The sequence below is a fragment of the Perognathus longimembris genome, chromosome 8 (assembly GCF_023159225.1).
Source record: "Perognathus longimembris pacificus isolate PPM17 chromosome 8, ASM2315922v1, whole genome shotgun sequence".
Classification (NCBI taxonomy): Eukaryota; Metazoa; Chordata; class Mammalia; order Rodentia; family Heteromyidae; genus Perognathus; species Perognathus longimembris.
In genome coordinates, this window is record NC_063168.1 from 62,717,919 (window position 1) to 62,742,573 (window position 24,655).

The 24,655-nt window shown below is 50.4% G+C and overlaps 1 protein-coding gene across 2 annotated transcripts in view; it reads left to right on the top strand.

Moving 5' to 3' along the window:
* Positions 1–753: 753 nt before the first annotated feature.
* The window catches only part of Adcy3 (adenylate cyclase 3), a 74,721-nt gene continuing 50,819 nt past the window's right edge, over positions 754–24,655 (top strand). For both annotated transcript variants that reach the window (XM_048353306.1, XM_048353307.1), the window contains exon 1: positions 754–1,557. In XM_048353306.1, coding sequence (XP_048209263.1) covers positions 883–1,557 — 675 coding nt within the window. In that variant the 5' untranslated portion in view covers positions 754–882. The remainder of the gene's footprint in view (positions 1,558–24,655) is intronic.

Sequence of the window (24,655 nt, forward strand, 5' to 3'; positions counted from 1 at the left end):
CGCCGCCGTGCCGCCGTGGATGCTGAGGGCGACCCCGCGCTTCTCCTCAGCGGATCCCGGGCCTGACGGCGGAGGCTCGAGCTCCGGCCGGGCACCGAGGCGCCCGCGGGGCAGCGCGGCTCGGCGGGGCGCAGCCCCCCCACCCGCCCCCCTCCGCCCCGGCGCGGGCTGATCCCTCTCGCCCCGGGGCCCAGCCGCCCGCGCGCGGACGGTCCCGGAGCACGCGGCTCGCGACTCCCCGCACGCGCCGGTAAGCGCCGGGTCGGGGCCCGGCTGGTGGAGGGAGGGCAGGCGGCGCCAGAGGCTGGGAAGGGGGCGATCGGCGGGGTGGAAGAAGGGAAGTAAACAGAGGGGGAGATGCAGGAACCCCCGGGGTGGCTCCGCTCCTCCACGGCACGCCTTGATTCCCAGCCGGGAAGGGCTGGGCCTGGAGGGACTGTGAGTGAGGAAGTCGGGCACCGACACGCAGGGACGGGGATGCCGGCGAGGGAGAGATGGCGATGGAGGGAAGGCGAGGCCCCTCCATCAGCCGGAGACAGGAAACCGGTGTCTGGCGTGGACCGGACCGAGTGTGCGCGCGCGGGGCGGGGAAGGCTGGGGTGCCGGAGGCCCGCGTGTGACGGTGGGTCACCCCGCAGGGCGGCCGGCCCCCACTTAGCCCTGTCCCTTTAAGTTTCAGATGATCAGTGCCACCTGTGCCCTGGAACCCCACTCTGCCTTCCTGCCCCAGGTGGCCATCCTCCAGCTCCAGCCAGCAAGAGGCCCTCAGCCCTCTGCCCTCCTCAGAGAGTCCTAGTAGGTGGCTGGTTTTGGGGAGCCCTTCCTCCGTGGCAGCCCCCTCTGTTTTCCCTGCCGTCCAGTAGAAGCAGATAACCAGCCAGGATGCCGCGGAACCAAGGCTTCTCCGACCCAGAGTACTCAGCCGAGTACTCAGCCGAGTACTCGGTCAGTCTGCCCTCGGACCCAGACCGTGGGGTGGGCCGGACCCATGAGATCTCCGTCCGGAACTCGGGGTCCTGTCTGTGCCTGCCTCGCTTCATGCGCCTGACCTTTGTGCCCGAATCCTTGGAGAACCTCTACCAGACCTACTTCAAGAGGCAGCGCCACGAGACCCTGCTGGTGCTGGTGGTCTTCGCAGCCCTCTTTGACTGCTACGTGGTGGTCATGTGCGCTGTGGTTTTCTCCAGCGACAAGCTGGCTCCCCTCCTGGTGGCCGGAATCGGGCTGGTGTTGGACATCATCCTCTTTGTCCTCTGCAAAAAAGGGCTGCTCCCTGACCGCATCAGCCGGAAAGTGGTACCCTATCTGCTGTGGCTGCTCATCACAACTCAGATCTTCTCCTACCTGGGCCTGAATTTCTCCCGTGCCCATGCGGCGAGTGACACCGTGGGCTGGCAGGCCTTCTTCATCTTCTCCTTCTTCATCACCCTCCCCCTCAGCCTCAGCCCCATCGTCATCATCTCCGTGGTCTCCTGTGTGGTACACACGCTTGTCCTGGGGATCACCGTGGCCCAGCAGCAGCAGGAGGAGCTGCAGGGGATGCAACTGCTAAGGGAGGTGAGTCCCCCCGACCTCTATCTTCCTCCCACTCCCCTTCCTTCCTGGCCTCTCGTCCTCCAGCCAGACCTGTTTTATTTGGTGGTAGTGAGGACTCAAGGTGCCCCTGGGTCAAAAATACATCCTGAGAACTGGGTGCTGGTGGCTCAGACCTATAATCTTACTCAGGAGACTGAGACTCAAGGATCCAAGTTCAAAGCCAGCCTGGCCAGATAAATCAGAAACTCTTATCTCCAATTAACCAGCAAAAAAAAAGACAGGTGGAGCTTTGGCTCAAGTGGTAGAGCGCCAGCCTTAAGCACAAAAGTCAAGTGGGAGGATGAGGCCCTGAGTTAAAACCCAATACCAGCACGCGCATGCACACACGTCCTGAGGAGCCTCAGGGACTGTCAGCTGCACACTTTCTCTCAACCCCTGGCTCTGCCCCTCCATGCCATCTGGTGTTTGTCCCCAGGAAAAGGATGATGTTGAGACATTGGTCCTCAGGGCTATGCTGCCCAGCTCAAATAGATGAGGAGAAGGCCCTCATCAGCTTGTCCTGGCCATTCCCTGTCAGTGACACCGGCCAAGAGAATCTCTTGGGAATTCTGATCTCTGGTTGTCACTGCATTGTGCCAGCAGGTGACTTGACTTGTGTGGGCTCAGTGCTCCTCTGTCAAATGGGGGGACTGTCTGCCCTGCCTGCAGAACATGGCTGTTGTCAGGATGAAGGGGGATGTGGGTGAAGGGTTCTGGAGAGGAAATCTGTGCCTATTAGAGACCCCATTTGTGCCCCAGGAGCTCAGGATGCCACTGGAGGTTGATGATGTGAGGAGGGTGGTCCCCTAGGAGGTGTGGTATGGACACACAGATGGGGACAGCCCCATTGGCTAGAGTCTTCTAGCCCTAGAAGACTGTGTCTGCTGGAACAACTAGAAATTTTTGGCTCTGGAAGATTGTGCTTCCACCAAATGCTCAGACCCCTGCTGGGATTGATCTTGGCCTTCTGAGCTAATTACTTGCTCATTCATGGGGAACCCAGTCAGTGAACTCCACCACCTTATGTACTACCCGTCTGCTTCCTGAATTTTATACATGAGCACAGAGCTGGAAAGTGACCTGCCCAAGGCCATACAGCTAATTATGGTGGTCATCTGCCTGGACTGCCTGGTCCTTGATTTTGCTTTCAGCCTCTGTCTCATCTCATCAGCGTCATCACCTCTGTCTCCTGGGATTGGAGGCCGGGCCTAGAGGGGCCCTGTGGTGCCTGTGGTGGTTGGTTTGAGAACTCTGGGACTATCCCTGGTCTCCCACTTGCTTAGAGGAAAACATGGCTTTGCTAGTTTTCTTTTCTTTTTTTTTTTTTGGCCAGTCTTGGGCCTTGGACTCAGGGCCTGAGCACTGTCCCTGGCTTCTTCCCGCTCAAGGCTAGCACTCTGCCACTTGAGCCACAGCGCCGCTTCTGGCCGTTTTCTGTATATGTGGTGCTGGGGAATCGAACCTAGGGCCTCGTGTATCCGAGGCAGGCACTCTTGCCACTAGGCTATATCCCCAGCCCTTGCTAGTTTTCTGGATCAAGGTTCTTTCAGCTTTCTATTCTAAGTCGGCTAGTGAGCTTTGGGGCTCATCCCCCTCCCCCCCTGGGCTGGTGCCTGTGGGGTTTTGTGGGCATGCCACTGTGGCCCTGTGTGTCACCTGGTATCCTGTCCTTCACAGGAACACCTGCCATCACCTGCCGTGGCCATCATGGCCAAGGTCATTCCTATTGGGAGTCAGTTGGGGGTAGAGGGACACGTGGGCCTGGCAGCACTTGGGGCCTGAGTTTTCTGAACCTTGAACTCTGGGACTGAGCACTGTCCCTGGCTTCTTTTGCTCAAGGCTAGCACCTTACCACTTGAGCTACAACGCCACTTTGGCTTTTTCTGTGATTAGTTAGAGATGAGTAGTTAGGATTACAGGTATGAGCCGCGGCCGCCCAGCTTCCCCCCCTTCCCCCACCCCCGCCCCACACTTCGTTTTTCTTTTTCTTTTTGTGGTCATACTAGGATTGGTTAGGTTTGAGCTCAGGCTTGCACTTGCTAGGCAAGCAGCACGCACTGTACTACTTGAATGCCACTTCTGCTCCTTGTTTTTTTACACTTAGGTTCTTTTCTAGATTTGGTCTTAACATTTTTGCCTAGGGCTAAATGAGATCCTCCTCCCTTCAGCCAGAATGGCAGGAGCATATTGCTGCCTAGGTTATTGGTTGAGATGGGTGTAGGGGGAAGGGGTTCCCTTGTCTGTCACTAACTTTTTTCCTGGGTTGGCCTCAAATCATGATCCTCTTGATTTATGCCTTCTGCACAGCTTGGATGACAAGTGTGAGCCACTGTGTCTAATTGAACTGTTACCTTGTAACGAGCAGCCAGTTTGCCCCTTCCTTCCTATCAGAGGCTGTAGGGGTTTCCCCTCGCTGTGCTGGCTGTTCAGTAAAGGGCAAAACCAAACTGGTAGAGCACAGAGGCCCCTCCTTGGGCCTCCTGGGGACCTGCTCCTGGCAGGAATCTCTCTGAGATAGCACAAAAGGATCTTCTAGGGAAATGGAAGTCTTCCTCGGAGCCATTCCCAGAGCCCTCTCAAGATAGAGATCGGTTTCCACAAGAGAGCGGGAGAGCAGGAACTGTGTGTCCCCAGGCAGCAGTAAACCGGAGACCAGAGGCCAGTGTGGTGTTGTTTCCTTCCCAGGTCTGCCAGCCTGGTGACGACTGGTGGGCAGGGAAAGGCCTTTTCCGCCTGTCCCTGGGCTCTGTGGGCACCGAGTGCCCGGTTCCCTTCCAGCTCAGTTCTGTGGAGGGGAGAGGAGGCGAGGGAAGAGCGTTGGACTGGCAGCCGTGCTGGGTGCCAGGAGCGGCGGGCTTGGAATCCTTGCTGACCTGCCTTCTGGGCCACTGTGGGCACTTAACGGTGAATGCACATACTAGTGTCTCCACGCGTGCCTCTGCCTTTAGAGTAGTTCTAGAAATGGTCAGAGGATGTTAGCACAGGCTTGGGACAGCATCAAGTCCACATTGTACAGCGGAGGTCATGGAGCTGGACAACGGCATGGTCTCAGTGGCGGCAGAAGTGAAACCAGACAGCCAGGTGCGCTGACTCCCGGCCCAGGCCCTGACACTGTTGGGGGGAAGATTTGTGTGTTCTGTGGGGAGTCAGTCCTGTAAGGGCAGGATCCAGGCCTCCCCCTGCAGATAAGGACTGCCTGCTGGCCCTCCATCCCCACCTGAATCTTAGAAAGCTCAGCTTTGTGGGGATTCCTGGGTCTCTGTTCAAGGACAGGATGGAGCCAGCAGCCCTTTCTATCCAGGCCCTGCCTTCTCCTGTCCCAGGTCCTTTTAACTCTTGCTCTGACGGACTTTGGGATGAGCCCCAGGCCCGTATGACTCTGGGCCTCGTCCCTCTGGCCTGCAGGGAATTTACTTGGAAGTTCCAGAAGCTTTCTGGGAAAAGGGTTGTGGGACTTGGTCCAGACAGGGCGTGGCTGTGGGCCCAGCTCCCGAGTCCTCTGCTGGTCTTTGCCTGGGGAATCACTTATGGAGACATGATTGTTGGGCTCCCTTGGACACTACAGAGAAACAAAATCTGCTGGGCAGGGCAGGGCAGGGCAGGGCACACCTGTATTCCCAGCTGCTTGGGAAGCAGAGTCAGGAGGAGGACTACAAATCTGAGGCTAGCAGAGAAGATAGCAGAAAGATTATATTTTAAAAACAAAAGGACTGGCCGGGTCCAGCCCAAGCAGTAGAGTACTTGAAGGCCTTTAGTCTCCAGTACTGAAACAAAGAAAAAAACATCCAGCCTCCCAAATTGAGGAGCCAAATGAAAAAGATAGAAAAATAAGTGGATCGGGAATAAAAATACTAGGGGCTGTGAGTCTAGCTCAGTGATAGAATGTTTGCTTAGCACATACAAGGTTCTCTCTGTGTGTGTGTGCGTGTGCACACGGGCGCACGCGCGTGTGCATATATATCTCAGCATCCCAGGGGAGTCTGGTCTGAAGCAGTGCCTGGAAATCAAGCTTTGGAAATCGAGTGGGTAAGGAAGGGGGCCCAGGACAAGTTAAGAGCCTGAGATAGGAGTTTGAGGCCTGGCTTACTGTGGGCTGTATTCCAGAAGTTTCTGAGTCATTTGTTTGGGACCAGTGTGACTTTTTAAAAGGTGCCTAGGTTCCCAGACCCATCTTCCTTAACCGCCCCTGCATTCTGTCCCTGAGTTTGTGGAAACGCAGTCTGGAGCCGCAGGCCTCGTTGCTGTTGGAGGGATGGGGACCCCTGTCTCCCGGGGCTGGGGGGAGCGGGAGCTGAGAACCGAGTCCTTCTTGTGCCTGTGGTCTGGGCTTGTGGGCCCTATGGCTTCCTGGAGAGGAATGAGAGGGGCCAGGCAGAGAGAGCCAGGTGGCCAACTTCCAGGAGTCCTTTAGACCGCCCTTGCCTGGCTTTTGCTCTTTCTCCTGCCTGATTCTCCTTTGCTCGCTTCCGGGCATGAGAAGGTTCACAGTGACAGCGCCCCCTCCCCCCCTCCCCACCCCATCATGGGCAATCCAGAGTTTTGTAGTTCTCTTGTTAGCAACACCAAGGAAGCATCTCCTGTGTGAAAGGTCATCTTCCTGCGTAGCCCACCCCCAAGTCCTTATCTCCTCAGCTTTGTGGGGAGGGCAGAAGGTAAATTTGGGGCTCATGGCACCCTTCCCTGGGCTCTCCTCAGGAGGCCTGCAGGTGGAGTTAGGGGTCCAGGACTATTACTAAACCAAGACTGTAGTCTTTCGGCTATGGGGTCTGGGACAGTCAGGCTGTGGTGTGGAGAGGTGGCCAAGGGGAAAGCCGGGCTGTTAGGGCCTTTGAGGACTGTCCCCTCACCAGGGGCCTGGCACCAGGGCCTCTTCCTGCAGCCCCCTGGGGTGAGCTAGGGAGGGGCTGGTGGGCAGGGAGAGAGCAAAGCAGGGGGTTGGTAAAGGCAGCCTCCACGGTGGGGAGACTGCCCTAGCCAGTGGCTATTTCAGAGACAGAGTCACATTCGCCACAGGTTCCTGTGAGCTTGTCCCACAGATCATGAAGGAATGAGTCTGTGACCCCCTAGGGGTGGGGGAGCCCTGCCAGATGTTTTGTAGACATATTTCATAGCCGGATGAATATTGAGGAGCAAAGTTCTCTCCTGGACCGTGTAGCCAATGAAGACCTTTTTATTCACAACAGAACACGGGATGAGCTGTGATGTGTCGTTCTTTTCACATCTATAAATTACAGAGCAAGTCATTGACCCCTCCGAGGGGACGGTGGGCCCTGCAGGGGCTGGGGGAGCTGCAGGGAGGTGGGGAGAGGGGACCGGGCTCGCAAAGACAGCCCTGTCTGGGGCCCTCAGGTTGCCTGTTGTTTATACATCATCCCCTTAAACTTGGATATGACAGGCTCTGCTTCACAGATGAGGAAACTGAGGTGCAGTCAGGGTGAAAGGAAGCAGAGGGGCCAGAGAACTGGAGAAGGGCACTAAGGGAAGTGGGGAAGCAGGTGAGGGCTTCTCCGAAAACCCCTTTTTCTCTGGAACATGGGCATCTGGCTCTGGGCCTCCTTTCCTGCTGTGTTGGTTATCCCAAATACTCTGGGCTCCTTCCCCCCCCCCCCCCACCCGAGGCTTGAACTCAGAGCCTTGCTCTCTTACTTAGCTTATTTGCTCAAGGCTAGTGTTCTACCACTTGAGCCATGGCTCCACTTCTAGCTTATTACTGGTTCATTGGAGACAAAAGTCTCATGAAAACTTTTCTGCTGGGCCTGGCTTTGAGCCAGGAATTTCAGATCTCAGCCTCCTGAGTAGCTAGGACTATAGGCATGAGCCACTGACACCTGACCCAAATATCTTTGCTAAGCAATGTTGAGGAATAGGAGGCACATACCAGAAAGCACCCCATCTCTGCCTGGCCACTGAGCGGAAAGAAGCCTGATGATAGAATGTTGATTGTGACAGCATGGCTGGGAGGATGTAAGAAACACCAGAGCATGGAGGAATAGGACAGGGGCCAGGGAGGCAGCGGGCCTGGGTCTGGCCACGCTGGGCTAGCCAGGACAAGAGGGGAGGAGGCCGCGCATCCCAGTGCTTGACTTACGGACCCTGGGCTTGGCCGCTGTCCCAGGTGGGAGGAGCCACTGTGCCTCTGTGAAGAGCAGGCAGATGGGCAGCAGAGAAGGAGCTAGAATACTGAGGGACTGCACAGACATGAGACTCAGGGCTGCTCAAACCCAGCTGCACGGATGAAGCAATAGTCTTGCAGAAAGTCTCCCCCTGGTCTCCCTCTCCCCACTCCAGATTTCTCTGTGGTCTTTTCCCATCCTTCTCTAAATGTAAACAATAGCGTTTCCAGTGTGTCATTGCGGTTCACAGACAATTTAGGGCCCACCTTTCACCCACATTATTTCACTGACATATTGCTGTCAGCCTCGGAGTCCTCATGTTTGGGGGGGGGTTTCTTTTTCTTTTTTTAAAAAAAAATCTGCACTTTATAGTCAGCCTGGTCTGTCTGGTTAACAGCGCGGGGAGCGGGTGGCTTCTTACGATCAGATGTATGTACATAAGCGTGCACACACATGCACAGTCAGACTCACACCCCTGGGCTTGGCTAGCCCGACGGTCCTGGTAAAGTCTCCATGAGATGGAATTGCTAGAATTCCAAGGTCATTTTTGTTCTGCTTTTTGTTGTTGTTGTTGTTTGTTTGTTTGTTTCATGAACAGTGAATCCCACTAGGTGATCCAAACCTGAGCAGATGTCGAGTTACTCTTACAAAAGCCTTTTTTCAATGCTGGGGATAGAACCCAGGGCCTATCCGTGCTGGAGAAGTGTTCTGTCACTATCCATTCCTTATTCTTCTTCATTTATTTACTTATGTGTGTGTTTATTTATTTGTTGGTTGTGGGGCTTGAGCTCTGGGCCTGAGCTCTGTCCCTGAGCTCTCAGCTCAAGGCTAGTGCTCTACTACTTGAGCCACAGCACCACTTCTGGTTTTCTGGTGGTTATTTGGAGATAAGAGTCTTATGGACTTTCCTACCCAGGCTGGCTTTGAATCATGATTCTCAGCTCTCAGCCTCCTGAGTAGCTAGGATTACAGGCATCAGCCACCAGCGCCCAGCCTTTATTTTATTTTTTATGCCTGTCCTGGCACTTGAACTGAGGGCCTGGGCACTGTCCTTGATCTTTTTTTGTTCAAGGCTAGTGCTCTACCATGTAAGCCACTGTCTCACTTCCAGCTGTTTTGGTAGTTAAGGAGAGAAGAATCTCATGGACTTTGCTGCCCAGGTTGGCTTTGAACTTTGATGCCTAGATCTCAGCCTCCTGAGTAGCTAGGATTACAGGCGTGAGCCACCAGTGCCTGGCCTAGCCCTTCCTTCTTGATGGCAAATTTCATCAGTGCAAGTCCTTGCCAGCACTCAGGCTGAGACACGGCCCTGGGCGTGGCTGTGGACCAGCTAGCCATGATTCCCGAGCTTTCTCCTGTTCCAGCTAAGTGTGTGCCAGCAGGAGGCCGGTACATTTTACAAGTGGGGAAACAGGAACTACTGGAACCGAGGTGCCTAACTAGCTGGTTGGGAGGCAGGATTTGAATCCAGGCTGCTGGATTGTCCCTGAAGCTGTTGAGGCCCAAGTCCAATAGAACTGGGTCTTTGGTTTTTCAACTTTCAGGCATTTGGGAGTGAATCTGGCACTGGCTGTGCCGAAGATTCTAGCAATTGAATCATGCGCCGAGCACTTTTTGCTTTAATTAATGAAAATATCTTCTTATTGTTATCATACAGGTAATTTACAGAGGGGTTACAGTTACTTAAGTCAGGTAAAGAGTACATTTTTTCTCTCTTTCTTTCTTTCTTTTTTTTTTTTTTTTTTTTGCCAGTCTTGTCTACCACATGAGCCACAGCACCACTCCTAGCTTTTTCAGGGAAGTTTATTGGGGATAAGAATTTCAGGGATTTTTTTCTGTCCTGACTAGCTTCGAACTGCAATCCTCAGATCCCAACCTCCTGAATAGCTAGAATTACAGGCATGAGCCACCAGCACCCAGCAAGAATATATTTCTTTTTTGGATGATATCACCCCTTCCCCTACTGTCTCCCAGTTTTTCCCTCCCAACCCTACCTACAAGTTGTATAGTTCATTTTCAATTTAGTGTCTAGTTAGTACCATTGCTGCTTTGGTTCACTCCTTGTCCCCCATTTTGCTTTAATTAAGTTTGAATAGGAGATCCAGCTTCTTCCTGCGGGCTCGCCTCAAAGCACAATCCTCCTATCTGTGCTTCCTACACAGATGGGACCACAGGTGTTAATGACCATGTCTGGCTTGTTGATTAAGATGGAGTCTCACTAACTTTTTGCCCAGGAGAGCCTCTGATCCTCCTTTATCTCTGCCCTCAGAGCCGCTAGTCGTGTGCGTGTGCGAGGTATTTCTAAGGCTTCCTTGAATAGCCTGTGTTGGCCAAGGCACGCAGCTCTCAGGGCGGGGGAGGGCGGCAATCCACGGCCCTGGTCTATTGCTGTCTGTAGTGATGGCCTGCTCATAACTGTGACGTTAAATTCCGTTCTCTGTGGTGTGAAGGTGAGTGGAGTACCACTTTCTAAAAGCCCCTTATTCAGAAACAAACCTGTGTGGACATGGAAGAGCCCGATCTGGGCTTTCTAGGAGCTTGGCTAGTGTGGGATAGCCGTATCCCACGGCCGCCCCGGAAACATAGCCACTTGTTTACTGTTGTTGTGTTTCAGTTTTCCAGGGCTGTGCATCAGTCACCAAACTTCAGCCTTAAAAGTTGACTCCGAGCCCAGCACTGGTGGCTCATCTCTGTAATCCTAGCTACTCAGGAGGCTGAGATCTGAGCGTCACAGTTCAAAACCTTTCCAGGCAGGATTGTCCGGGAGACTCCTAATCTCCAATTAACCAACAGAAAACCAGAAGTGGGCCTTGGCTCAAAGTGGTAGAGTGCTAGCCTTGAGGAAAAGAACGCAAGGATAGCGCCCAAGCCCTGAGTTCAAGCCCCGCCAGTTCCTCTAGTTGAGACTGTGAGGGTGGTGATACTGCTCTCTGTAGCCTGCCTGGGACTGTTGGATTCCGCAGTCCATGTTTGGCTGACTGCTCTGTGGGCTGTTGGGAGAAGGCCTGGAGCTCCCGAGCCGCTCTGGGTCACCTCGCTGTGGCTTGCTTGGGTGACTTCAGTTTAGCTTGCTTGGGTTTCCTCACTGGGAGAAAATGGAACCTTTTTTTTTTTCCTTTTCTTTCTGCTAGTTAAGGGGGCTTGAAATTCAGGGCATGGGCACTGACCCTGAGCTTCTTTTTGCTCAAGGCTAGCACTCTACCACTTGAGCCCACAGTGCTACTTCTAGCCTTTTCTGTTTATGTGGTATTGAGGAGTTGAACCCAAGGCTTCATGCATGCTAGGTAAGCACTCTACCACTAATTCCCAGCTCCCTCTACTTTTGTTACTTGAATGGTCTCTCACATGTATACGTAGTCTGGCCTGGTTTGTAGTCCTCTTATTTTTATTTCACACAGGCATGTACCACCATGGCTAGCCCCCCTCCCCCTGCCCCGCTCTTTTTTTAATTGCTTAAGGTAAGGACTGGTGAACTTTAAGCCTTGGTTGGTCTTAACACTATCCACCTGATCTCAGCTTCCTCGTTAGCTAGGATTACGAGTGTGAGCTACTGTGCCTACCACCCTGCTACCTGTTTTTAAAAGCTAGGCTTGCCACAATTGGTCAGGACAAGTCACAAGGCTGATTTGTGTGCAAGAGGAAACTGATTGTACCCTTTGGTGTGAGGGTGGCATGTGTCCATGGCAGAAATGACTGGGTAGCACCAACCTTCCGAGGCCGCCTGCCAAACCAACGATCACAGGAGAGCTGCAAGGGAAGAGAGGCTGTGACCACAGGATGCTTCAGAAGTTAGAAATGTGGTTTTAGATCGGCCGTGTTTAACCTCACTAAGGAATCACTCCTCTATCAGATCAATAAGTTCTCAGACTTTTGGAAGAAACTGACTTGCATTCAAAGAGAATATGGCAGCCAGGCCTATAACCCTAGCTACTCACCAGGCTGAGATCTGAGGGTCTCAGTGCGAAGCTGTCTTGAGCAGGAAAGTCCAAGAGACTGTTAAATCAGCCATCAAAAATCTGGAAGTGAGGGGCTGGGAATATGGCCTAGTGGCAAGAGTGCTTGCCTCGTATACATGAAGCCCTGGGTTCGATTCCTCAGCACCACATATATAGAGAAGGCCAGAAGTGGTGCTGTGGCTCAAGTGGCAGAGTGCTGGCCTTGAGCAAAAAAGCTCAGGGACAGTGCTCAGGCCCTGAGTCCAAGGCCCAGGACTGACAAAAAAAAAAAAATCTGGAAGTGAAGCTGTGGTTCAAGTGATAGAGCACTTAAAAGCTAAGGGAACAGTGCCCAGGACCCGAGTTCAAGCCTCAATACCAGTGTGTGTGTTCAAGTGTGCTGCGCATGCGCATGTGCACACACACACACACACACACACACACTCACTCACAAGAAGACTGCTTTTTCCTGCATGCACAGAAACCATAGATTTTCCTGTCTTTTCCAAGACATTATGCTAGGTTGCCGGAAGCCCTGCCTGCCACAGGAAGTGTCACCTGATCAGTCCTGCCACCAGTCTTGTCCTTTCGCTCCACATAGTAGCTGCTGGGCCCCCCAAAGGGTGGGCTTCAAATTGGTGCCTCCTCCAGAAATGCCGAGTGTGGCTGGCTTTGCCGGGGTTCACTGACCTGACCTGACTGCAGTCACTCCACAAACACTTGCAGCACATGACATTCCAGCTCTCGGGTTCCTTTGTGTCCTTCCTCATCGCCTCTCATTAATGACGTTGACAGTTTTTCGGCTGGATCTCAGCAAGGGGAGATGTTCTGGTTTTAATCCAGGTGACCTGAGAGTGAATTTTAAGAGCAAGATTTATATGAACTCTTCAGGGTGCTGATCAATAATACTCCTTTGCCACTTGCTTATTAAAGATCCTTTGGGGGGCCAAGTAAAAAAACAGGAATGGGGAGGGATGTGAAGAACCTAGAACATGACTCACTGACATTCTGCTGGCCTAGTTCTAATTGGGTCCTCAGGCAAAAATGATTTGCATAGAAGCACACAGAATCGTGGCTGAGCGGAGCTGGAGAGTCTGACCTCAAGCCACCTCCCCTGGGTGCTCCTGTCTACTGAGAAACTTCTATCCCTTCTAATGCTTAGCAGATAGTCCCTGGATGGCCAACCTGGGTGGGATGTGCAAAGAATGAATGATGCTCCGTCCTTGCTTCCAAGGGGCTCAGAGGCGGTGGTTCAAATTCTGTTTAGCGGATGGAGAGAGTTTGCCTGGGGAACGAGGAGGCTTCTGAAGAGCTGCTCTTGGCTTGGGTCTTGGAGGTTGAGCAGGACGTTGCCAGGTGAAGCGGTAGGGAGAGGGCTTTGTGATCTGAGCTGCCGGACTTCCCAGTTTGCTTGTGCTAGGAGCGTGCGCGGACGGTGTGGAGCAGACAGCGGAAGGGCTTTATTCTTAAGGTGGATTCGTCGTGAGAATCATTAGCTTTTGATGTCATTGGAGGACTACGCTGCCTGTCTAGGTGTCATCCCGGCGGACTGGAGTGCAGTGGAGGCAGTGGAGGAGGTGGTTGAAGTCATCAGGCCTGGCCACATGGACCCCCCCCCCGCCCCAGATGGAAGCAGGGCTGGAGAAGTTAGGTTTGAAGTGCTCGTGGGACATCCAGGTGGGGCTGCTGGATGATTCCGTGGGAAATGATTGAGCATCTTCTGTGTGTCACAGCCTGTACTGAAGGTCTGCAGCGTCGAAGAGTAGCCTGCACATCGAGGTTGAGAATCATCCAGTGCCACAAACTATAGGGAGGATGAAGGGTTGCTGGGAACAGTGTGTAGGATTAAAAGGGACGTGGGCTTAGAACTCAGCACTGGGGAGCCACCTGGTATCGGGGGGAGGGGTCTCTACCTGAAGCATCTGCAGTCTGCCTTTACTTCCTGCTAGCGCCCCCTATAGCCCAGATGGCCTGTGATGGACAGGCGGAGTTGGAAGGGGAGGTAGCCCTTGTCTGATGGCATGTGGCATCCTCAATCCTCTTGTGTGGGGGAAGCTTAAGATAGGCCTAGGCAAGATGGGACCCTGCCACAGGTGAGGGGCTGTGCCTCAGTGTCCTCCCTGGCACGGGACAGTGCCTTGTTACCTGACAGAGGAACAGGAGATTGTGGATAGAAGCACCTTACAAACTGCAGAGCGTCATGTGGACCCACCCTCCGTCCCTCTCTTCTTCCTTCCCTCTCCTCCCCTCCCTCCCTCCCTCCCTCCCTCCCTCCCTCCCTCCCTCCCTCCCTCCTTCCCTCCCTCCCTCCCTCCCTCCCTCCCTCCCTCTCTCCCTCCCTCCCTCCATTGGGGTTTGAACGCAGGGTCTCATGCCTGCTAGATAGGTACACTACCACTGAACTATTTTTGCAGTGGTTATTTTGAGGTAGGTTCGTATTTATTGCCTGGGTTTACACTTGGACCCAAATCCTTCCATTTTAAGCTTCCTGCCCTAGCTAGAATGATAGGTATGGGTCACCCTCCCCTCCCCCCTACTTCTTCTATTAAGATGGAGTCTCTTGGACTTTTCTAAAGCCCATGCTGACCTGAAACTGAAATCCTTCCCATCTCAGCCTCCTACATAGCTAGGAGGACAGACGTGAGCCACTGTGCCCAGCTAGTGGTTGAGAAAAGGGTCTGTCTCATGTGTGTGTGTGTGTGTGTGTGTGTAATGTATATATCATATATATATATATATGTGAGATGTCCTCAAACTTAAATCTTCCTGATCTCAGCCTTCCAAGTATTTAGAATTACAGGCCAGTTATTTCTTTCTTGCATTTAACTTTGGTAGTCCTCTCACCTTTGATCTGTGAATGAATGAGATCAACTTGATTCATTCTTTTTTTCATAACTTTTCATTTCTCATGGTGAAAGGATTACTAAAGATGTTTTCAACTACATAAAATTTGGTACACTCTTGCAGAATATGATACTGTTTTCTGTAGGATATTTTCTTATTATATCATTTATATTTTTGCCCTTATTGTTTATATATTGTGGGGTTTTGTTTGTTTGTTTTCATGCTGGTCCTGGGGCTTGAACTCAGGGCCTGGGTACTATCCCTGAGCTTCTTTCATTCAAGGCTAGTGCTCTACCACTTGAGCCACCGCTCTGCTTCTGGCTTTGTGGTACTTAATTGGGCATACGCGTCTCACGGACTTCCCTGCCTGGGCTGGCTCAAACTGTGCTCCTCAGATGTCAGCCTCCCGAGTAGTGAGGGTTATGGGTGGCCCACTGTTGCTTGGTATCAGCAGATCTGTTGCTCCTCTCTTGCCCCTCTTGGGGAATGCCTCCCTCCAATGGGTCTTCTCCTTCAGATGTTTGCAGCTCTTTCTTCCAGTAAAATTCATTCTTGTGGTTCCTAAGGAGTGACCTTTGGTTAGAAATTAAAAGGTTTCCCTCCTTTTCCCTCCTCTCTCGAGGACACATCCTTATGAACAGAAGTAGATAATGTGTTTCAAAGGACTCCCAACCCCCTTAATCTCCATTCACAATCCCAGCATAAGCAGAAAGACTTGAACTTTTGTGGTTCACGTGTCAATTCAAAATTTGTTCTGTGGGACATGGCTTGGCGGCAGCAGACCTGATGGTGGATGGCTGTGGAGCCACGGTTCCCGCTTCATGCCTGGCTCTGATTGATTGGGCTCCTGGGCTGCCCTCGAGGGCCAAGCCTGGCTCTGATTGGGCTCCTGGACTGCCCTCCAGGGCCAAGCCTGGCTCTGATTGGGCTCCTGGGCTGCCCTCGAGGGCCAAGCCTGGCTCGGATTGGGCTCCTGGACTGCCCTCCAGGGCCAAGCCTGGCTCTGATTGGGCTCCTGGGCTGCCCTCGAGGGCCAAGCCTGGCTCTGATTGGGCTCCTGGGCTGCCCTCAAGGGCCAAGCTTTTCACCCAAGGGATCCAGACCCTGGCAGGTTCCCCCCCCCCACCCCACCCCATGGGCCACATTTCTTAAAGGGGTGATGGATAAGCTCAAGGCTTGGTAACCATGTTACTAAGTAACTCTGTTTCTCTAACAAGGCATCTGAGACCTGGTTATTTAAAAAAGAAAGGAGGTTTAGGTAGCTTGTGATTCTAGAGGCTTGGCAATCTGAGAGCATGATGTTGGCATCTGGTCAGCTTCTGGTGAGGGCTTTGTGTTGCTTAATTTGTGCCAGGAAGTAGAAGGGTGAACAGGCCTGGCTATTTCTAATAACCTGCTCCTCAGAGGACAAGCTACTCCCACAAGAAGGGCCATAATTGTTCTTAAGGACCTTTTAAACACTTCTCTACACCATTCTACTGAGTAACATTTTTTTTTTGGCAGCATTGGGATTTGAACTCGGGACCTTACACTTACTGGGCAGGTGCTCTATCACTTGAGCAACCACCCAAGGACTACACTTTGCTATTGAGAACCACATTTCAATATTAGTTTCGAACTCTGGAGTCGCCGACAGGGATCATGGTGGTGAACCCTTGGGGGTGGGAGGCGGTAGGGTTGAGGGGATAATAATACTGCCCTGTATGGCCCCATGCATGCTGTCCTCAAGTCTAAAACTCCAACTGGGATAGCGGATCTTAGATGAGTGTTTTAAAAGCAAAAAAAACAAACAAACAGAAAACCCCACTAGGCCGGGCATGGTAAGTCAAGCCTGCAATCCTAGCGACTTGGGAGGTGGAGATGGAGGATAGAAGTTTGAGTCCGCCCTGGGTCTATAAGCTGGGCAATGTTGCATGCCTGTCATCTCCAGCAACCGAGGGAAGTCCAAGTGGGAGGATTGCAGTCAGGCCCCGACACAAAGGGAGACCCCCACCTCACAAATGACCTTTTACAGAAAGGGGCTAGGAGTGGTGGCTCAAGTGGTAGAGTGCCTTCCCAGCAAATTCAAAGCCCCGGGTTCAGTCCCCAGAACTGCCAGCGAAACCAAATAAAGCCAAGAATCCCTCACAACACATATCTTCTGAATCATCATTTATTTGTTATTAAGGGGGGAAAAAAAACCCTTTAGCTTCAAATCTTATTGTGTGGTAATGGACATATATAAACCCAGAGCACATGGGAACCCGAGGCGGGAGGATCTCAAGTTCAAGTTCAAGGTCAGCCCAGATGACATTCTGACAGCTCCGATGTGAAGGGAAAAGGCATCCCTGTAGTTATTATGGTTTTGCTTGTTGAGCAGAGCTTCAGATAATTAACTATAACCGCCCCCCCCCAAAAAAAACACACCAAAACAACACCACGAAGCAATGGGGAACATGGGTAGGAAGCCAAGGGGAGTAGGAGATTTGGGAAGTTGGGCATGTCCTTCCTGAGGAAGCTGTCCCTAGGACAAAGGATAGTGTATTGAGCAGGTGCCAGTGGCTCATGCTTGTAATCCTAGCTACTTAGGAGGCTGAGATCTGAGAATCGTAGTTCAAAGCCAACCTGGGCAGGAAAGTCCCGGAAGTGGAGTTGTGATTCAAGAGGCAGACCACAAACCTGTAGCAAAAGAGAGGACCTACACAAAAACAAGAACTTCAAAAAGAACGCTATTCTGGGAAATGGAAATAAGAGGGTTTGGTTTTTTTTTCTTTATTGCTGTTTTTGTTTTCTTTTCTTTTGGTCTTGTCTGTTTATCTATCTTTGGGAGAGTAAGAGGAGGCACAGAAATGGAGGGACAAAGGGTGAACAAATGCAGCCGTGGTACCCACTGGACACTATGTTGAAATTGAACTATACAACTTGTGGGTGAGGAGGGAAAAACTGGGAGAGAGCAAGGGAAGGGATACCATTGTCCAAAAAGACAATGACTGACTTATGTAGCAGTAACCCCTCTGCATATCACCTCTATAATGACAATAAAAAATTTAAAACAACATTATTGATACAGATTCCTATGTTTTCCTTTATTATGGCAATGGCTTCTTATTTTAAAAAAATATTTTGCTGGTCCTGGGGCTTGAACTCTGGGCTTAGGTGCTGTCCCTGAGCTTTTTCTTGCTCATGGCAAGTGCTCTACCACTTGAACCACAGTGCCACTTTTGGCTTTTTTGAGTAATTTATTGGAGGTAAGAGTCAACATGGACTTTCCTGCCCTGGCTGGCTTTGAACTGCAATCCTTAGATCTCAGCCTCCTGGGTAGTGAGATTTACAGGTGTGAGCCACTGGTATCTGGCTTAAAATGCTTTTTCTTTCACCCCATGGCTGGAGGAATGAATTAAGAATAGGTAGGAGGAAGGCAGCTGCTGGAATGTTTTGAGATTGGAGGAAGGCCAAATGTATTTTTCCATTAGGTCACATCATGAGCTGTGCGGGGCTTGGCTAGTTGGTAGAGAATAAGGGCGGTTTGGGCACAGACCAATAGCACTATTGGGAACAGGGTTAGGAGGTGATGTATAACTTAAAAACGTACTGCGGAAGCAGGGGAGGAGAGGATCTTGAGGTTTGCTGTCTGTCTTGCAGGCAGTGCTGAAACCCCTGCGGTGTGTTCCCCAACACATCTGGTTTGGGGGCTTGCGGATTCACTGTCCGCGGCCACTTCCTGCACAGCAGGCTGGTGACTGCTTGCAAGGACACTCACATTTGTCACTGTTGTTTTATGCCAGGCACTGGTGGCTCACACCTATAATCCTAACTACTCAAGAGACTGAGATTTAAAGATCATGGCTCCAAGCCAGCCTGGGCAGAAAACCGTGAGACTCTTATCTCCATTTAACCATCCAAAAGCTGAACGTGGAACTGTGCCAGCCTTGAGTGAAAAAGCCAAGCAAGAGTGTAAGGTCACGGGGGCTGGGAATATGGCCTAGTGGTAGAGTGCTCGCCTCGTATACATGAAGCCCTGGGTTCGATTCCCCAGCACCCACATATGTAGAAAATGGCCAGAAGTGACGCTGTGGCTCAAGTGGCAGAGTGCTAGCCTTGAGCAAAAAGAAGCCAGGGACAGTGCTCAGGCCCTGAGTCCAAGGCCCAGGACTGGCCAAAAAAAAAGAGTGTAAAGTCATGAGATCAAGCAGCAAAAAAAAAAAAATAATAATAATAATAATAAAAAAAGAGTTGCTAGGATTACAGGCATGAGCCATGGGTTCCTGGCTTTACTTGCTTTCTGTAGGGGGGAAAAATAGTTTGCTATTCTGGATATGGGCCTGATTCATAGAAATTTCTTTATATTTCTTAATTAAATATGGGAGCATTAATTATGAGGTTGGACTACATGAAACTGTCAATACCCAATCGCTTTCTTTTTCTTTTTTCCCCAATTGCTTTCAGTGTGCCAAAAAAGTGACAATTTTATATGGTTCAATCTAGTATAAAAGTAACAAACATGCTCACTATGGAAAATATGAAAATAATGTATAGTATGGAAAAATTATTATCCATAGTATTCACAACTCCTGTTAACATCGGGTTCGTTTTTGAAGATAATTAGGAATGTGGATCTCTTCTATACTGTAAGTGCTTGTTGTAAGAAACGAACTCTCAGGCCACCCGTGGCTCATGCCTATAATCCTAGCTACTCAGAACTGAGGATCACAATTCGAAGCCAGCAGAAAAGTCTCCGTGAGACGACTCTTATCTCCAATTAGCCTCTGAAAAACGAAGCTATGGAGCTGTGACTCAAAGTGATAGAGTGCTAGCCTGAACAAAAGAGCATGTCCATGCCCTGAGCTCAAGCTCTATGACTGACAAGAAACAAAACTAATTTTTTCTTTGTCAATCATGACAGTATTTCTACTTTCATGACGTGAATTTTTTACTGAAATTTTTACACAGTGTAAATAAAAGATTTCAGTAGTTTATGCTTTTTGTATTATATAATCACATAAATCCTGCAGGAAAAAAATTAAAGCTATCAAAAGCAAAAAAAAAAAAGAAACAAAACTAACTCAACTTAGCTATAAATAATAAATATAAGGAATAAACGCAAAAGCACTTCTACCCACTCTCCCCTCACGTCCAAAGGAAACATTCCCAAGGCTGGACTCCCTGAGACCATGCCTGTAATCACGGCCGAGTAGCCCAACCATCTCTGCCCTTGTGTTAGTTGCTAAGTCTCTGAGCTCTGCCTTGGAATTGTGTTGACTCCTAGCTTCGCTATGATGACTGTAGCCCTCACAGGACCGTGTGGGAAAGAATAGATCAGCCGGTGAGTGAAAGCATCTTTCAAGCCACAGTGCTTTGTTCAAATGCAGGAGGTTTTATTTAAAATTTGTTTTTCTATTTATTTTTATTATTGCATGTTTGTGTCTAACTCAGTAACATAAAAAACCATGCCCTTACCAGAGCTGCCAAGTTGCATTTTGCTTGGGGTAGAATGTACAAACGGGAGGAGTTGGGATTGGGGTCTGGTTCCTGTAGCTAGCTCACCCTTCGGCCCGGAGGAGGAACCTGGGAGCGTTAGAGCTGCAGCTCCCAGGACACCAGGTCAGAGCCTGGGTTTGTGGCCCTCGACTACCCCGGCCCTCTCTCTGGTCTCTTCCATCAGTCAGGGAACTGATGACCACAGAGCACCAGCTCTTGTGGTGCACAGAGACCTGGGACAGGCTCAGAGCATAGGAAACAGAAGGGGAACCCGGAGGTTTTTCTCATGGCCATGGCCAGGCTCTGCTAAGGGATGAGGTAGACACGAAGGGGCAGGGGGTGGGGGAGGGGATTCAGAAGATTCCAGTAGGAGAACAGGGAGGCTCTGGAGAACCAGAGACCTTGTTGTGCAGGTGACAAAGGCAAGGGAGGGAGTGGAGTGTTAGGAAGGCCTTGTCCAGGCTGGAGTAGGGATAGAGGCCAGGTAGCCAGGTACACTCTGAGGGGACAGCATTGGAGGGGATGCTACAGGGATGTCTCTGGGCTGTGGATCTTGCCTGGGCACCACTCTTGGTGATGGGGTACATTTGCTGTTTCTTGCCCCGTGCTGGGAATTCAGTTTGCTTCCCTGGGGATCTCTTTGGCCTCCCCCAAGCCATGGCCTCTCCCCAGAGATGAGGGGTTGGGAGCCTTATGGTTTCCTAGGACCTATGGTTTCCTATTGCTCCTGTGGCTTGAATAAAGGAAGTTGGAGGATGGAATGGTTTTCCCCTAATGGAGAGGCTGGCCTGAGAGTGAATTAGAGAGTGTTTCCTGTGGTTGATTATGATGACCTCACATTAGAGAGAGAGAAGTCGTCCTGTGTCGCTCACTTCTCTGAGGCCGGTTTGGCCTGGGCACATCCCCATAAAATCCTTTCTTCTCAGCTCAGGAGCAGCAGGCCTTAGTGCCTTTCTTCTGAGCCTGATGGTGAGAATCACCCCAAAGTGACTGAAAAGGAAGCTCCAAGCTCCCTGGGAGGCCTCTTGACACAGCAACTGTGAGCGGGCAGAGGAGAGACTGAGGGAGGAGGCTGTACTGAGCAGCAGGTGAGATTTCAAGGCCTAGATTGGTAGGAGCCAGGAAGAGGCTTCTGCTTGTAAACGAAAGTCTGGAGGATGAACGGGGGTTGGCAGCAGAGAACCTTTGGCTGGAGAATTGGGGATGTGAGATAATAGGAGAGAAATCTGGGCCAGGTGCTAGTGGCTCATGCTTCTAATCCAGGCTGAGATCTGAGGATCATGGTTTAAAGCCAGGCCGGACAGGAAAGCCTGTGAGACTCTTGTTTACTGTTAACTACCAGAAAAGCCACAAGTGGAGGCGTGTTGCTCAAGTCATAAGCACCAGCCTAGAGTGAAAAGTTCAGGGACGGTACCTGGGCCCTGAGTTCAAGCTCCAGTACTGGCACAAAAAAAAAAAAAAAATTAAAAGAAAAGGCCATGTGGCATCTTGAACACCTATCTTCTAATTGACGTCTGCTGAGACATAGGAACTTGCTTATGGGTGGGAGAAATGACACAGCTTGTGTGTGTCTTCCCTTCTTTGCTGCCCATTTGCATAGCGAGAAGCTATGTCTTTTTGTTTAATCTAGAACTTGCTTCAAATGCAGAAAGAAGGTGTTGGCATTCTTGGAAATACGAACAAAGAATTCTGTCTTATTCCTGTTCCTTTTTGTCCTTCCTCTCTCATTAGTAAGGTAGAATGTCACTAAGCAGAATGTTAATCGAAGGTGTATGATGTGTCAAGAAGCAAAACAAAGACAGGTGAGGTCGTGTTCTGTAGCATTTGTTCTGACGTGGCAAGAAAGAAATACATAACTACATGTGAATCATGAAATTCTAATTGTTTCATTCCGGCGATTTCTGTATGTGAATTAAATGCTTTTCTATTTTGATTTTAAGCTCACATTGCGCAACATAAACACATTAATGCAAATAATTTAAATTTTTAACTTTCATAGAATAACACTAAATACCAAATAAAAGCATCCTGGTAGGTTGAAAGAAGATCACAAGAAGAAAGGACAAATTATATCTTTGTGTCTTTAATAGTATGTTTTGTTCCCCCCTGCTTTTTGAATAAGAAATTCTTCATGTTCACTTTGTACTGGGTCCCTAAATTATATAGCTGCCTCTTATCACCAAAAAAAGACAAGGATGTCTGTTCCCTTCATTCACCTTTGGACTAGAGATACTGTCTACAGCAGTAATGCAAGATCATATAAATAGGAGAGGACAAACAATTCTCAGATGATATGATTGATTCCTCACCCACCAAAAAGCTTTTACCAGTGAGCTGATCCAGCTGGCTGTCACTTGAGTAGGAGCTTGTCTGCCTCTAGAGCGGCGTTCACTCCATGGCATCCTTCTGTCTTCTGTTCAAGGGTCTGGAGAAGGACTTGTGACTAATGGCTTGAAGGTGACTTGGTATCTCCAGACACCAGGCGCAGTTACCCTGGGCTGGGTGGTATGGGCATGGGCAGGTGGTTCCAGAGGCTGCTACCATGGTCACTAGGGGCTTCCTGGTGTGAGATGGGGCAAGAGAGAGGACAGCTGGGCAGCTGAGTCCTGGGGCTGGGATGTGGACCTGCCCTGCAGGGCTTGGCTCCAGCTAGCACACTATGGATACCCGAAGTTAGAATAGGTTTCTGACAGGTAACGGGAGTGGTGGGTGCGACCTGAGAACAGCTGAAAGTTCTATTAAGGATGATGAGAGAACCTGAGGCATCAGGTGACCCTTACAATCAAGCTTCAGGCACAGACCATAGCATCCCATTTAAATAAAATAGGGCAGTAAGGACATACTTCAGGACAGTGGGTCCCCAGTAGGACTGGGTGGCGGAGGAGGGATTTAGTCAGAGGACTCAGGATCCTCCCGAAATATGCTAAAACAGTGCTGGAAGGTAGGGAGGGCCTGTGCTTTGGGAACCATTGCTGTGCATTAGTTTCTCAAGTGATGAAAATGAAGTTGAAGTGGGAGGGAGGACGGAGGAGGGAGGAAGGAGAGGGCAAAGAGGGGTGATGAGGATCAAAGGACATTGAGTGTGTACATGTGAGGATGGTATAATGTAACCCACCACGTGCTGTTTGAAAAGGAGAGGGGGTAAGAAAATGGAAGGAATAAGAATATGGTTTAAGCCGGCTGCCTGTAGCTCATGCCTGTAATCCTAACTACTCAGGAGGCTGAGAACTGAGGATCATGGTTCCAAGCCAGCCCAGGCAGCAAAGTCTGAGACTCCTTTTTTTCTTCCCCAGTCCTGGGGCTTGAACTCAGGGCCTGAGCACTGTCCCTGGCTTCCTTTTGCTCAAGGCTAGCACTCTACCACTTGAGCCACAGCGCCACTTCGGGCATTTTCTATATATTTGGTGCTGAGGAATCGAACCCAGGGCTTCATGTATACAACGCAAGCATTCTACCACTAGGCCATATTCCCAGCCCTGTGAGACTCTTATCTGTAGTAAACTATTCAGGAAAAGCCAAAAGTGGTGCTATGGCTGAAATGATAGAATGCTAGCCTTGAGCACAAAGAAGCTCAGAGACAGTGCCCAGACCCCGAGTTCAACCCCCAGGACAAGCAAATAAAAGAAAAAAGAAAAAAACAGAATATGGTTTAGCAGCATAGATGCCCTATAATAAATAGATAAATGGATAAAAAATGTGGTACATATATACAATAGAATTTGACTTGTCCATTAGAAAGAAGAATATTATGTTATTTGCAGGAAAATGGATGGACCAAGAACAAATCATGTTAAATGAGGTAAGTCAATCTCAGAGAGACAAAGGGTGCATGTTTTCTCTCACGTGGAAGCTAGATTTAAAATACAACTGGATATGAGACTTATGATGGTCATTGGTGATGGTTTCCCTTCAGACTTCTGTATATTATGTTCATGTGATGGTAAGATTTCTGGAGCTACACAGTGGCAGCTCACACCTGTAATTCTTCAAGATGCTTACCTCGTTCAACAACCAAAAGTTGAATGTGGAGGTTTGACTCAAGTGGTAGAGTGCCAGCTTTGAGTGAAAAAGCCAGGCAAAAACTCTAGGCCCTGAGTTCAAACTCTGGTGCTAGTACGTGCGCCACACACACACACACGTTCTTGGCTATCTTTTGTCTCTACAGCATATTTATTTCTCCTGGTTGGTACATTTGTTTTTAAGTTCATTCATAGCTCGTTTCCTAAAGTCAAGGGTTCAGTTCCCAATGCAACTAATATCGCTTACAAGTAAGAAAACAAGCAAGGTGCTGATGGCTCACACCTGTAATCCCAGCTACTCAGGAGGCTGAGATCTGAAGCCAGCCCAGGCAGGAAAGTCTCTGAGACTCTTACCTCCAGTTAACCACCAGAAAACCAGAAGAGGCTCTGTGGCTCACAGTGGTCGAGTGCTAGCCTTGAACAAAAGAGCTCAGGGACAGCATCCAGACCCTGCATTCAAGCTCCATGACACTCCCCCCCCTTCTCTCTCTCTCTCTCTCTCTCTCTCTCTCTCTCTCTCTCTCTCTCCCTCTCTCTCTCTCTCTCTTTTTCTCTCTCTCTCTCTCTCCCTCTCTCTCTCTTTCACACACACACACACAGAAAACATGGGCAGAAATAGGGTACCCTGTTATTTGGGCTCTTCTTCTAAACATGTAGTTTGCTATCTTTTTGCCTTACCTTCATTAGGGATTGGTGATCAGTTAGAAATCAG